Genomic DNA, 13,598 nt, shown 5'->3' with positions numbered 1-13,598 from the left:
TTCACATAAAAAAAAACACTATTCTTGAACCTACAAAAACCGCACTGTCATGTAAATATATAAATGAAATGTCACTGCTGTCTAATACTTATTATAGACCAAGTGTCTATGGCTTATTGTTAAAACAGTAAATTATAGATGCTACACTCTACTATTTATAAAAACAAGCACATTTAATTAGTGTGTTAGTAAATATTTAAATAGTGGTCGCATTGTACAAAATATTTAGATTTATTTACAAATTGTGCCTTTAAACAAACGAGATGATCTCAACTGAATTATTGGACAATTCATCCCAAAAATCTTATATTTAAGAAGTCTCGTAATTAGGGAAATCAATCGGTAGTCCAAAATGAAAGTAACTAATCATCTTTCTTGTTTTGTATATTAAGTAAAAAATGACATCAGTGTTTATTTAAATGCCCATTGATTTTTTTAAAGACATGTCTTGTTTTAACTGTGTATAGATATACATTTATGTAAGTATATTGGTTTTTAGGTCAAATACATTTTAAGTACTTCTAAGTAGTGCTATTTTCAAAATTTGAAGTAAACACAGACCTGAGGAATACTTTCCCATTCCAGCAGAAATAAGTAAAGACACGTATCTAAAACTATTTTATTACACAAAAGGGTAAACATATTTGAATATACATCTGTATGGAATTCATTATATAGCTGGAATTGTTATTTTATTTAGAAACAAAAGATAAAGTTGATTAAACAAAAAACAAACAACAACACTGTTTGACTTGATAAATGGTACATACAAGAAAAATGTACACAGAATACCGGTGTTGTTTCAAGAATATAATATAAATTATGGACTTGTAAAATCGAAGTTAATATTTCACAGAGGAATGTAATCAATTACATAGGAATGATGAATACATATAATATAATTTATTATAAGCACATAATGGCGAATGGAAGGAAGCAATTAAATTGTACAATTATACAAAATATTGTAATTATAAGCAGATTACAGCGAATGAAAGGAAGCAACTGAATGATAAAAGTATAACTACAGTACATTGTACTGTACACAATTTGATTATCTTAGAATGACCACCAAACTTGAAGCACTTTCCTTTTGTATACAAACTGTTGTATGCTCTCATGTATTACTTTAAAAGCTGATTCTTTTTCCCCTTCTATTTCTCTAAAATATTATTTATTACTAAATTTATTGAAAAAATCAAATTACGTACTAGAATTTCATCTTGTGCGTAACAGCAAGAAGCAAACAACTTTTGTCAGTTTTGTGTCAAACAAAATTTAAAACATACATACAAAATTAAGCATCAAAGAAAAACTACAAGTAAGCAAAATGCTGAGGTTAGCAAATTCTGACTTAAGTTATCAAACAAATTATGAGCTGATTAAATAAACCCTGACTTTTTGTGGATATGTAAGAGGTTAAGAGACGGTCACTTCAAAGACCGAATTCATTAATTGTACAGTAAGTATTTATGGTGGGCATGTACATTTATGAAAAGGTACAATAAAACATCAAAGGCATAATTGTTTTGCTGCAACAGCTATTTTATGCGGATTGTTTGAAAATTGTTATTACTACTGGAGTCCTGATCTCACCTGGCATTGAAACATTAGAACAGAAGACGCAATTTTTCAGGCAAGAAAGTAAAACGAGACAGTTGTGTATAATTTCAGAAAGCAGAGTGAAAAGCATCATGTGTCTATTGCTGAAAAAAATTGAGATTCTGATTGGCTGATGGTATATAATTAGGACCCTACTTCATGAAACGTCTCAACAGTTTAACATCATCCGTATATAGCAGTAGTCATTCAAGGAATTAAAAATAAACACTTTGTAAGCATAATCAATGTTTGTTTTCCATCTTGCCTGTTACAATATGCATTGAGGAATATTGAAACGTTAGGTTAGTACAATAAATTATTTCTTTTTATCTTTGGTTTAGCAATAAACATGTTCACTTCACCTATATTTTTAAACCTGTTGAACTTGACACGCCATAATGTAACAAGAGCGCCGCATGACGGAGCAATATACGCCCGATTCGTGTGCCATTGGAGATGATACACTGATGATTGATGTATTTGTTTTGGAAATAAGCAAAAAAAAGTGGCGCCGTTGAAAATGCACTAATTGACCCTATGACCTAGTTTTTGACCCGGCATGACCCATATTCGAACTTGGCCTATATATCAACTAGATGCAACTGCTGACCAAGTTTGGTGAAGATCGGATGAATACAATTTGAAATAGAGTCCGGACAAAGTGGCCCCTTTGAAAATGCACTTATTGACCCTATGACCTAGTTTTTGACCCGGCATGACCCATATTCGAACTTGGCCTAGATATCAACTAGATGCAACTGCTGACCAAGTTTGGTGAAGATCGGATGAATACAATTTGAATTAGAGTCCGGACAAAGTGATGCCTTCCGCCCGCCGCCCGCCCGCCGCCCGCCCGCCCACCAAGGGGTTTCACATAATACGTCCCGTATTTTATACGGGCGTATAAAAATTCTTGCAAAGACCATCTATTTACATGAAATAAGGGTCTGAGGTGAAAATCGCAGTATTCATACAAATTACACATACCTATTTACATAAAAATTGAGTACAAAAATAGTGCACATATCTAAAATCTATACAAAACCTAAACCTATCATTACAAAAAAGAGAATAAACACAATTGTAGGTATATGTAGATGATGTATGTACATATGGGATGTTGATAAACAATGTGAAATAATCATAAATACCACATAATGACATTTATTTAAGAATTCAATATTCAAATGCACACATTATAAACATACAATTTAAATAGTAAATGGGTGTATTTTATGAAAATCACATAAGCATGAGTGAGAATGGAAAAATACAGGATTTTCTAATAGACACACAAAAGCTCTGTATTTTTCTTTTTAAATTTCAGATTAGATACAAACATTGTATACTTTAAAGAGAATAAAGGTTATCAATAATAACACAAATTCTGGAGAGAATGTTTAGTTTAAAGCAACGACATTGAACGAAAATCTTTTCATAACTAAATTAACGGCTACAATAAGGAAAATGGAATTCAGTTTTAAATGAGATATTGTCAAGGACAGACAATCCATGTTTAGTAAGTTACAATTATAGTAAGTTTCAATTATAAGGTGATGTACCTGTTGACTACAACTGTTACCAGTCTAGATGATTGATTTTGATGTTTAGAAAATATACAAGAACCTAAGGTTCTTTTGAGAAAATGTCCAAAATTAAGTTCCTGAGTGTTTGAAATTCGGCGTCTTCTAGACTAACATTGATCCAGCACACAACAGCACAATCATATTTAGTACACACCTATAAATTCTTATCACTCAAAATCACATGAGAAAACATGACAGAATAAGTCTATTGAATCAAATTTTTCATGTAAGAGTCCAATGCAGACACATTACTAAAAGACCTTTTTTTAAAGAACAATATATGATACAAAAAATACAAAATTTAAAACTGCATTGACTTGCAGGATTTCAGATGTCTTTACAAACAAATGGATTTTTTTTAACATAAACATTATTATGTCATGATAATGGCTCATAATAAAAGCACTTGTTAAAAGGTGCATCATATCTATCGGGCAAGAGAGAAATACAGAATTTACACACACAAAAACGTAGGAAAGACTCAACACAGAACCTGTATAAGACATTTGAGAAAATAAATGGAAACAAAGCTCTTAGAAATTGTGTTGGCTCACATACACATTCAATCAATTAGAAAAGCCTGTATTTAAGTATCATGCAATCAATGGTGATATGGTAAATCGTAAATTTCTCTGTACAATTTTCATACAAATTGCAATACAATGATTTATATTTCAATTTCTGCAAAGCAGTCCACACTAAACCAGCCATAAGACAGCTGCGGCTATGATGGAAATCAGCAGGGTTGCTCCATAAGACGCCATCGCCGCTGTGTTGATATCATCCCTGACTACGTACACAAAGTTGGACGTGGTTGGATCCACCTGTATACCGATCACCCTACCTTCCTCTGCAATGGAAAGCGGCTGACTTTACACAATGTTTAATGCAATGGGCTGACATTACGCAATGTCCATCTATTTTTAACACTGTATTATAATGATAAGTAAATATTTATCACTCAGTTCCTTGTTATTACAGGACCTTGAAAATATTTTATTAATTATTTTTGTTATTGGTTCTTCAACAAATTGTTTCACCTAATTAATAAAATGCATACAATATTTATGACTAACATGCATATTGCCATTTAAAGCTGAACTTACTCTTGGTTATTAAAACTGAATCTACCTCAACCTTGTTATTACAACAAATCTGTATTATGCAGTCTGACCAGTTGTACTTATGATTTCTTACATCTATTTATTGTCCATTCGTGGCGTAGTGGATATGCTGTCTGCCTATATACCAGGAGATTATGGGTTCAATCTCCACTGTGGGAGTGTGATTTAGATCTCACCCAGACACAACAAGTACAGTTCGAACCCAAGAAACAGACTCTACAGCCTTTGAAATTTATAAGCCTTCAACTGTTGTTGCTATCAATCTAAAATAAACAGGTTCAAACTAAAGACACCATGTACTAGGTATACCCAGGAAAAGAACTCAACGTTTACATAATAAGCCTTTAGCTGTTGTTGAGATCAATCTAAAATAAGTTGGTTCAAACTAAAGACACCAAGTACTGGTTATACCCAGGAAACAGACTAGACAACGTTTCCATAAGCCCAAGATTTTCGATGCAATTGAGCCTAAAACAAAAAAGGTTAAGTCAAAAACAAGAGATTGCCTACCTGTGTAGGTGAAGAGTGTGTCCGGTGAGCTGCCCTTGCCGTCTCCACCGACGCTGTAGCCGTACACGCGACAGTGGTAGAGCGTGTTCACCTGCACATCATACAGCACACCCTCCACATTACGCTCCAGATTGGCCTCCTTGGCATTGCGGATGTCCTCAGAGTCACGCCAGTACTTCACCTGCACGCGTCAAATAAGAGCCATTTGACAATATAAATAAAGCTTTGTCAGGAATGTGTTGCCAGTCATGTTCCAGGATAAATATCTTGCGAATGTGTGAATCATTGGAAATGATATATATATATATACATTTTATAATTAACCCATTATCACTTAGATATGTATTTTCACACATTTATAGTCCCTTAAAAAGTTAAATTTAATTAAAGACCTTTCTTACTTGATTCAAGTTTTTAAGGCTTCAACTCAGAACCTTAGATACTGATGATCAGCAAACAGCATAAAACCTGAACAGACTGCGAGTTACTTGCAGGCTGTTCTGGTTTTATGCTGTTTGCACATAGCCATTTTCACTTTGCCTCTGAGTGGGAAAGGGTTAACTAGAAAGACTCTGCTTGAGCGTCATACAATTTTGTGCGCTTTGATGAAGAAATATGACTTAATAGATAATTAGTGGACCTAATGACCCACAGCATGGGAAAATGGGTCTTATGCCATATGCAGTCTGTGCAGTTGCCCGGTCTGGTCAGGAGCTATGCTGGCAGCTGTTGTCACGCGTGATTTTGTGGTCTCATTAGCCAACAGTGAAGCTCCTGACCAGACTTCATGGTTGAGCAGGCTGGGCTGGAACTACCGTTGCCACATATGGCATAAGTCCCTTTTTCCCATGACGTGGCTCAAATAGTACGTAAGGCAGATAACTTGAGCTATCAATGACACCGATTACTATCCCCATATACAGCATTTACACAGATATAGAAAGATAACAAGAGCACCGCATAACGGGTGCCAACGCTCAGCTGCAGGTGCATTTTTTAATAAATGAAAGCTTGTCAGATTTTATTTGTTTTTAGAGGTCAGTGACCTTGACCTTTGACCTAGTGACCCCAACCTTGGTGTGGTCTGTAAAAAATCATCAAGGTACATCCACATATGAAGTTTCAAAGTTGTAGGTAGAAGCACTTTGATTTTAGAGCCAATGTAAAGGTTTAAGAACGACGCCGGCGGACGGGTGACGGCGAGCAGGTTATGACAATACCTTGGGTTTTCTCCGAAAACATCTGAGCTAAAAATCAGTGATTTTTTTTTACTTAAAATCTTTTCAGTATAACCTTTAGGGCGATATGGCTGTTATGCAATTAATAGCAGTTTTATGTATTATTCGCGTTTGAACTTCAAACCAAATTCACCAAATCACCACTATGTTTCTGATTATCATCTTGATTGACTCATTTTTAATAAAGTAATGTTGATTTCAACACAGGCTGCCACGGGTTAGTGGAAATGGTGTCTGCCTAGCAATAGGAGTTCACATGTTTGATCCCCACTGTGGGAGAGTTCTTTAGATCTCCGACAGAGACCAAGAACTGGTTCTACCAAGGAAACCGACTCAAGAGCGTTTCAATAGGCTCTAGGCTTTTGATGTAACCGAGCTAAAATAAATAGGTTAACAAAGAATAATGTGACTGACCTTGTAACCGAGGAGTGGTTCCTCAATCACGCCCGTGTTAACACCTCGGAATGTTAACATCACTGAGTGGTTACCATAGGGATAGATCTTGATGTCCACAGGATAGGTCAGTGGAGCTGCAACAAAGTAAGGTCTTGTTCACAGATTTCCTCGTCACAGGATCCCTCACTAATTAATTTACTCTTTAAAACAAGAGATATGTTTGTCAGAAATACAATGCCCCCTACTGCGCGGCTTTGAAATTATATTTTTAAATTATTATAACCCTTTAAAAAATATTACTTCCCTTGTGAAAATGATCTGCCAAATGATATAAAATAGAAATTGTCTCCCTTTAAAGCATGTTACTTCCCTTGGATTGTGTTTTTTATCTTTGACCTTGAAGGATGACCTTGACCTTTCACCACTCAAAATGTGCAGCTTCATGAGATACACATGCATGCCAAATATCAAGTTGCTATCTTCAATATTGCAAAAGTTATGAACAAGGTTAAAGTTTTGGGACAGACACACACATACAATGACACACACATACAATGACAGACAGACAGACAGGCCAAAAATTATAACCCCGATCATTCGATCCGGGGGCATAAAATAGTATGGTATAAAATGACACCTCATGTCAGTTTTTAAACTTCATTAACCCTTTACCACTTAGATACAAATTTTCACGCATTTGTAGTCCCTTAGAAAATTAAATTTAATTTAATACCTTTCTTACTAGATTCAAGTTTTAAAGGTTTCCTTTCCAACCCTTAGATACTGATGAGCAGCAAACAACATAAAACCTGAACAGACTGCGAGTTATTCGCAGGCTGTTCTGGTTTTATGCTGTTTGCACATAGCTATCTTTACTTTGCTTCTGAGTGGGAAAGGGTTAACTCAGAAGAACAAGTGATCGCTAACCTCTGTAATGGTGTATGGTAATTTTCATACCAGGGGTATGATTTGAACAACATTTGTAGAGCACCACAATCTGATGTCACATACCAAATGGGCCTTGCTCTGTGAAAATGGGGTTTAATGCATGTGCCTAAAGTGTCATCCCGGATAAGCCTGTGAAGTCCGCACAGGCTAATGCGTGAAGACACTTTCCACCTCAACTGGATTCTTGCTAAAAAGAGAATATCTTTAAACGAAAAATACCTCAAAAGCGGAAAGTGTCGTCCCTAATTAGCCTGTGCAGACTGCACATGCTAATCTGGGACGACACTTTACGAGCATGCATTAAGCCCCATTTTCACAGAGCAGGCTCAAATATATTTGTTGATGACACACCATGGGTGACAAAAGAGAGCTATCAACCACAAAAGCTCACGATGAGCCCATTTTTTTCTTAGGTGATCTAACTATCACAAATGAGACAAACACCCCTGCACCACTTAAGCTAAGCTCAAGGAAAAATAACTCGGGAATCTTGTGAATCACTGGATATGAAAAAAAGTGTTGTCCATATCTACACTTCATGGTTCGAAGGAAAAGAACTCTGGGAATCAAGTGAATCACAAGGGATAAAACAAGAGCTGTTAGAGGACAGCGTGCTCGACTATTTAAGTGCTTTACAGTATAACGTAAGCTATCATGGGGAAATTGTTCATATACAATCATTTATTAGACGATCTTTCAGAAATAAAAAAAGGAAAAAAAAAAAAAATTGGGGGGGGGGGTGGGGGTAGGGGAGGGAGTAGGGGGGGGGGGGGCGGGAGAGGGGGGTGTAATGTGGGGTGGGGTAATTTATTAGATGTTTAAAAAAAAAAAAAGATGTGTTTGTGAAACACAATGTCCCCCTATATGACGTTTGACCTTGTAGGATGACCTTGACCCTTCACCACTCAAAATGTGCAGCTCCATGAGATACACATGCATTTCAAATATAAGATTGCTAGCTTCAATATTGCAGAAGTGACATTACATGAGCAATTTTAACCCATTTATTCGACCTTGAAGGATGACCTTGACCTTTCACCACTAAAAATGTGCAGCTCCATGAGATACACATGCATGCCAAATATCAAGTTGCTATCTTCAATATTGCAAAAGTACTCATAAAATGAGCGATTTTGGCCACATATATTTGACATCTGACGTTGAAGGATGACCTTGACCTTTCACCACTCAAAATGTGCAGCTCCATGAGAAACACATGCATGCCAAATATCAAGTTGCTATCTTTACTATTGAAATACTGCATAAGTGTACATTAAATGAGCGATTTTGACCCATATATTTGACCTTTCACCACTCAAAATGTGCAACTCCATGAGATACATATGCATGCCAAATATCAAGTTGCTATCTTCAATATTGCAAAAGTTATTGCAAATGTTAAAGTTGGCGCAAACCAACCAACCAACCAACAGACCAACCAACAGACCAATAGACAGGGCAAAAACAATATGGGGGGGGAGGGAGGTTGGGGGAGGGGGGAGGTTGGGGGGGGGGGAAGATTCTGGGTGGGGGCGTGGGGTATTGTTTGGGTGGAATCCATTGTGGTATTCACGTAAGTGTTGTTTTGTCAAAGTAGTAATAAAATGTGATCATAAATAAAGAAGTTATGGCAATTTAAGCAAAATGTTCAATTATCTAAGTGTAAAAGGGGCCATAATTATGTCAAAATGCTTGATACAGTGGTCTGCTCTTGTTTATAGGTTGGGGTCATGTTGGTAAACAAGTATACAAAATATGAAAGCAATATGTCAAGGGACAATGAAAACAAGAAACCGTCGGAGACGGGTGATGCTCCCCAAAGGTTTTCTTTGTCACAATATTGCACTATATATTCAGATAAAAGGAAACGTCTTGAGGGGCATAACTTTGGACAAAATAATACAATGGATAGTTTAGCAACTTAAAAATTTCAAAGGGCCATAACTCTGTGAAAAATCATCCGACGAGAACCAGCTGATAAAATGCACATCTCCTATTGGTAGTGAAGCTTCCCATAAAGTTTCATCTAATTTCAGTCATTAGTTGCTGAGAAATAGCCCGGACAAGAATAGCACTATATGTACAGTTAATGGAAAATTTCAAAGGGCCATAACTCTGTGAAAAATCATCCGACGAGAACCGGCTGATAATATGCACATCTCCTCTTGGTAGTGAAGCTTCCCATAAAGTTTCATTGAATTCCAGTCATTAGTTGCTGAGAAATAGCCCGGACAAGCATTGCACTATATGTACAGTTAATGGAAAATTTCGAAGGGCCATAACTCTGTGAAAAATCATCCGGCCAGAACTGGCTGATAATATGCACAACTCCTCTTGGTAGTGAAGCTTGAATTCCGGTCATTAGTTGCTGAGAAATAGCCCGGACAAAAATTGTGCACGGATGGACGCACACACACACACGGACAGACCAAGCGGTGACTATATGCTCCCCCCAATTTTTTTGGGGGGGAGCATAATAATTGGGGTAGTACGAAAACTTTAACATTTGCACGGAAACGGAAACGCCTGGGTGAGTAGGATAGCTCCACTATATATATTTCATATATAATAGTTGAGCTAAAAAGTGTCCTGCACAACTACACTTCATGGTGATGACATATCTTTATATTAAAGTTTACACACCAAATCTATCAGTAGTCTGATGGTAGACCTCTCCTTTGACACCGTTTCCAGCTCCATTGAAGACCATCACAGTGACTGTATAGAAGGTGTCCGGCATTAGACCAATGATCAGGCCGTGGTCCGCATTGCCGTAGATGATGTTCTGTCTGGCCTCAGACTGGGTCTCTCTATCTTTCAGCCAGTAATGAATCTAAACAATCATTTCATGTTTTCATGATCCCTTAAATTAATTGAAGACCGATATGAATGAATTCATTTCAAACCCTAAGATACTGATAATTTACTCGCAGACAGTCCTTGTTTTATGCTGGTTGCATATAGCAATGTTCACCTTGCTTCTGAGCAGGAATGGGTTAATACACTGACAATGCTTTTTTTCGTCATTTTTAGTCCCCTACCGGTTTCACCGCAGGGGACTTATGGTTTTCGCTTTGTGTGTGTGTCTGTCTGTCTGTCAGTCTGTCTGTCACACTTTTCTGGATCCTGCGATAACTTTAAAAGTTCATCATATTTTTTCATGAAACTTGAAACATGGATAGATGGCAATATGGACATTATGCATGCCATTTCATTTCGTTCCTACATCAAAAAGTCTGGTTACTTTGGCAACAAATAGACTAGAAATAGCGCTGAAAATGGTGGTTTTCTGGATCCTACAATAACTTTAAAAGTTCTTCATATTTTTTCATGAAATTTGTAACATGGATAGATGGCAGTATGGACATTATGCTCGTCATTTCTTTTTGTTCCAACGTCAAAAATTCTGGTTGCTACGGCAACAAATATTTAAAAAAAATCTGACAATGGTGGAATTTCTGACAATGGTGGAGCCGGTAGGGGACATATATTGCTTGGCAATGGTCTTGTTTATTATATAATTGTAACCTTTCATTCAGAGGACATTGCAATGGTATTTTTGTACATAAAATAAAGGCATTATTTTGGTATGGAATTTGAATTTTTTATTAGGAAGTTTGTACTATTTGACAATACACTCCCACACATTATTGTTCAGCTACCAATATATCAGATAATTTTTAATTCATCAAAGACTGATACAGAACACCACAAAGCGAAAACATATCTCTCCGGTTATTGTAGGATTATTTTCTTGTATCTTTTTTATCAAAAATCACAAAGTACTGCACACTCTGTTGAAAATTTTCTTTATTGGTTATTGCAGCTCTCTCATTTATGTAATTCTGTCTTAAAAATTTAGATTTTGTTCATGAACAAGATGCAACAGCATGAAATTTTATCTGGAAAAAAGTTATAGTCCAGAAAAATATGGTATCTTGATCCAGCCAGTTTAACCTTGAAGCGCATACCTTTATCAACCAAGTTTTCCAATTAAGTACATACTAATGTGTATTGTATATATCCAGTTTTACTTTTAAGTACATACCTTAATCAACCAAGTTTTCCAATTAAGTACATACTTATGTGTCTTGTATCTATTCAGTTTTACCTTGAAGTACATACCTTGTATCCAGCCAGTTTTCCCTTGATGACCTCTCGCGTGTCAGAAATCGGATCCCAGCGCACAACTAGAGCCGACTCATTGTGTGGTTCAGCATAGATATTCTTCGGGATACCATTGGGAACTGGGGTGGAAGGTTCACGTAAAAGAAACATGGTGATTTCATGGATTTAATACAATTTGTTATTTCAGTTACATGTGAAGTAATTGTAAATGATATAGAAATGTTCAGCTTAGAGTTGGAATATGTACAGTATTATAGGAAATCAATTTCACTTGTCATTAACATACAGTAGTCATAGTCATGTCATAAAATGTAACTTCCAGGGTGTGACAAAGATGGACTTGCATGGCTCAGAAAGATTGTGCAAGTATTCAATTTGCTAGGGTAAAAATTCAATTCATGTGCATTTTATGGATTATTTAAAAATATTTTGCCTAATTAGTGCTACTATGACCTTATTTGCTTCTTTATTTGCATCTTAGAAGTGTTAGAAGTTGTTATTTTTATTAATTGGCAATGGAAGGCTTCATGATTGCATTTCCTTTAAAGAGAATATTGCAAACATAAATATGTTTCACATTTTAAGAACATCACAACACAAATCTTGTTGCCAATTGAAAACAGGATTTTGTAAATACTTTCCATGATTTTAAATTATCAATTGGCTCACCAAGACATATTTACCAGTGAAAATGTTTATTTCATATCGTTCTTGAATCTTATTGGTCAATTTTTTAAAGTGAACTATGGTATGGTTTTCACATTGGTAAATTGTTTAAGTGAAATAGGCCGAGGTTATCCGATTGGTCATTTTTAAATGAATTATGGTATGGTTCTCTAAATGGTTATTTTTATAAGTTAATTAAGCTTTGGTTTTCTCATCTGTCTATTTTCAAAGTGCATTAAGCAAGGGTTTTCTAATTGGTCAATTTTTTAAGTGAATTAAGCCAGGGTTTTATAAAGCTATAACCAAAGAAAATGTATTATTCTGTGTGCAGATGCCATTATACGCAAAAATAGAGAATCCACTTACTTGCTTCAGCTGACATGACACTGTCATTGACTCCTGCAGGCCCTATTCCCTTATTGTTGTAGGGGCTGACTCGAACCTGATACTCCAGGAAGTAGTTCTCCCCGCCTATCTCTGCTGAGTACTCCCCCACGTTGCCAGTCACATTCACCTGCGGATGGAGTTAATGACATCTGTTAGATGGCTTGTTTAACACAATTACATTTCTTATCCTTTCCCACTTAGAAGCAAAGTTAAAATGGCTAAATGTCAGCAGGTGCTAACAACATAAAACCAGAACAGTCTGCAAGTAACTCGCAGTCTGTTCAGCTTTTATGCTGTTTGCTGCTCATCAGTATCTAAGGGTTGGAAATGAAGCCTCAAAAACTTGAATCTCCTAAGAAAGGTCTTAAATTAAATATAAATTTCTAAGGGACTACATTCAAATGCGTGAAAATAGGCATCTAAGTGGTAAAGGATTAACTGAACATCAGCTGAGGATGAAATAATAGACATGTTTTAAATGGCTGTTTAGCATACTAAATTATATTTGAGTCTCTTGGAAGTCCGGACTTGATGCATGTTTGTTCAGTGTCGCCTCAGATAAGCTTGTGCAGTCTGCGCAGGCTTATCAAGGACAACATTTACCACTAGATTGATTTTTGTGAAGAAGAAAATTCCTTTTTACAAAAAAAGTCCATAAAGCAGAAAGTGTCCTCCATGATTAGCCTGTGCGGACTACACAGGCTAATCTGGGATGACTTCTTACGCACATGCATTTACCCTGGTTTCCATGTGTGAGGCTCATTTCTCAACTAAACACCACCTGAGGATGGATTTAATGATATTCTTTAAATGTATTTTTAACATACTAAATTCTATTTCTCAACTTAATCTCAACTAAATTGTACGTAAACTAATATCGCAAATGGTTTCATATTATTATACATAGATTATGTACATTAATGTTCATGTAAAATGGTATATTTGTCTACCAGTAAACAAGTTTAAGACCTCTGTCTTAAAAAATGTAAAGTTTCCTCACTTAAAACTTGTTA

General features: G+C 36.0%; 1 protein-coding gene across 2 annotated transcripts in view; it reads right to left on the bottom strand.

Annotated features, from left to right (window-relative positions):
- Positions 1-605: 605 nt before the first annotated feature.
- LOC127881250 (contactin-5-like) overlaps positions 606-13,598 on the bottom strand; it is a 68,411-nt gene continuing 55,418 nt past the window's right edge. Inside the window, exons 22-28 of one of the 2 annotated variants that reach the window (XR_008049978.1) lie at positions 12,565-12,712; positions 11,530-11,651; positions 10,048-10,237; positions 6,475-6,590; positions 4,823-5,003; positions 2,301-4,038; positions 606-2,144 (exon numbers count right to left, since the gene is read on the bottom strand). Coding sequence is in view for 1 of the 2 variants with exons in the window: in XM_052429003.1 (XP_052284963.1) it covers positions 3,887-4,038; positions 4,823-5,003; positions 6,475-6,590; positions 10,048-10,237; positions 11,530-11,651; positions 12,565-12,712 (909 nt within the window). In the remaining variant the exon portion in view is untranslated. Of the gene's footprint in view, positions 4,039-4,822; positions 5,004-6,474; positions 6,591-10,047; positions 10,238-11,529; positions 11,652-12,564; positions 12,713-13,598 lie in introns of both variants that reach the window. The other variant, XM_052429003.1, reaches the window with a different exon arrangement.

This window comes from Dreissena polymorpha, chromosome 5 (assembly GCF_020536995.1).
Source record: "Dreissena polymorpha isolate Duluth1 chromosome 5, UMN_Dpol_1.0, whole genome shotgun sequence".
In the NCBI taxonomy this organism is placed as follows: domain Eukaryota; kingdom Metazoa; phylum Mollusca; class Bivalvia; order Myida; family Dreissenidae; genus Dreissena; species Dreissena polymorpha.
The sequence above is the reverse complement of the archived record's forward strand: the minus strand, read 5'-3'. Positions and strand labels throughout refer to the sequence as shown.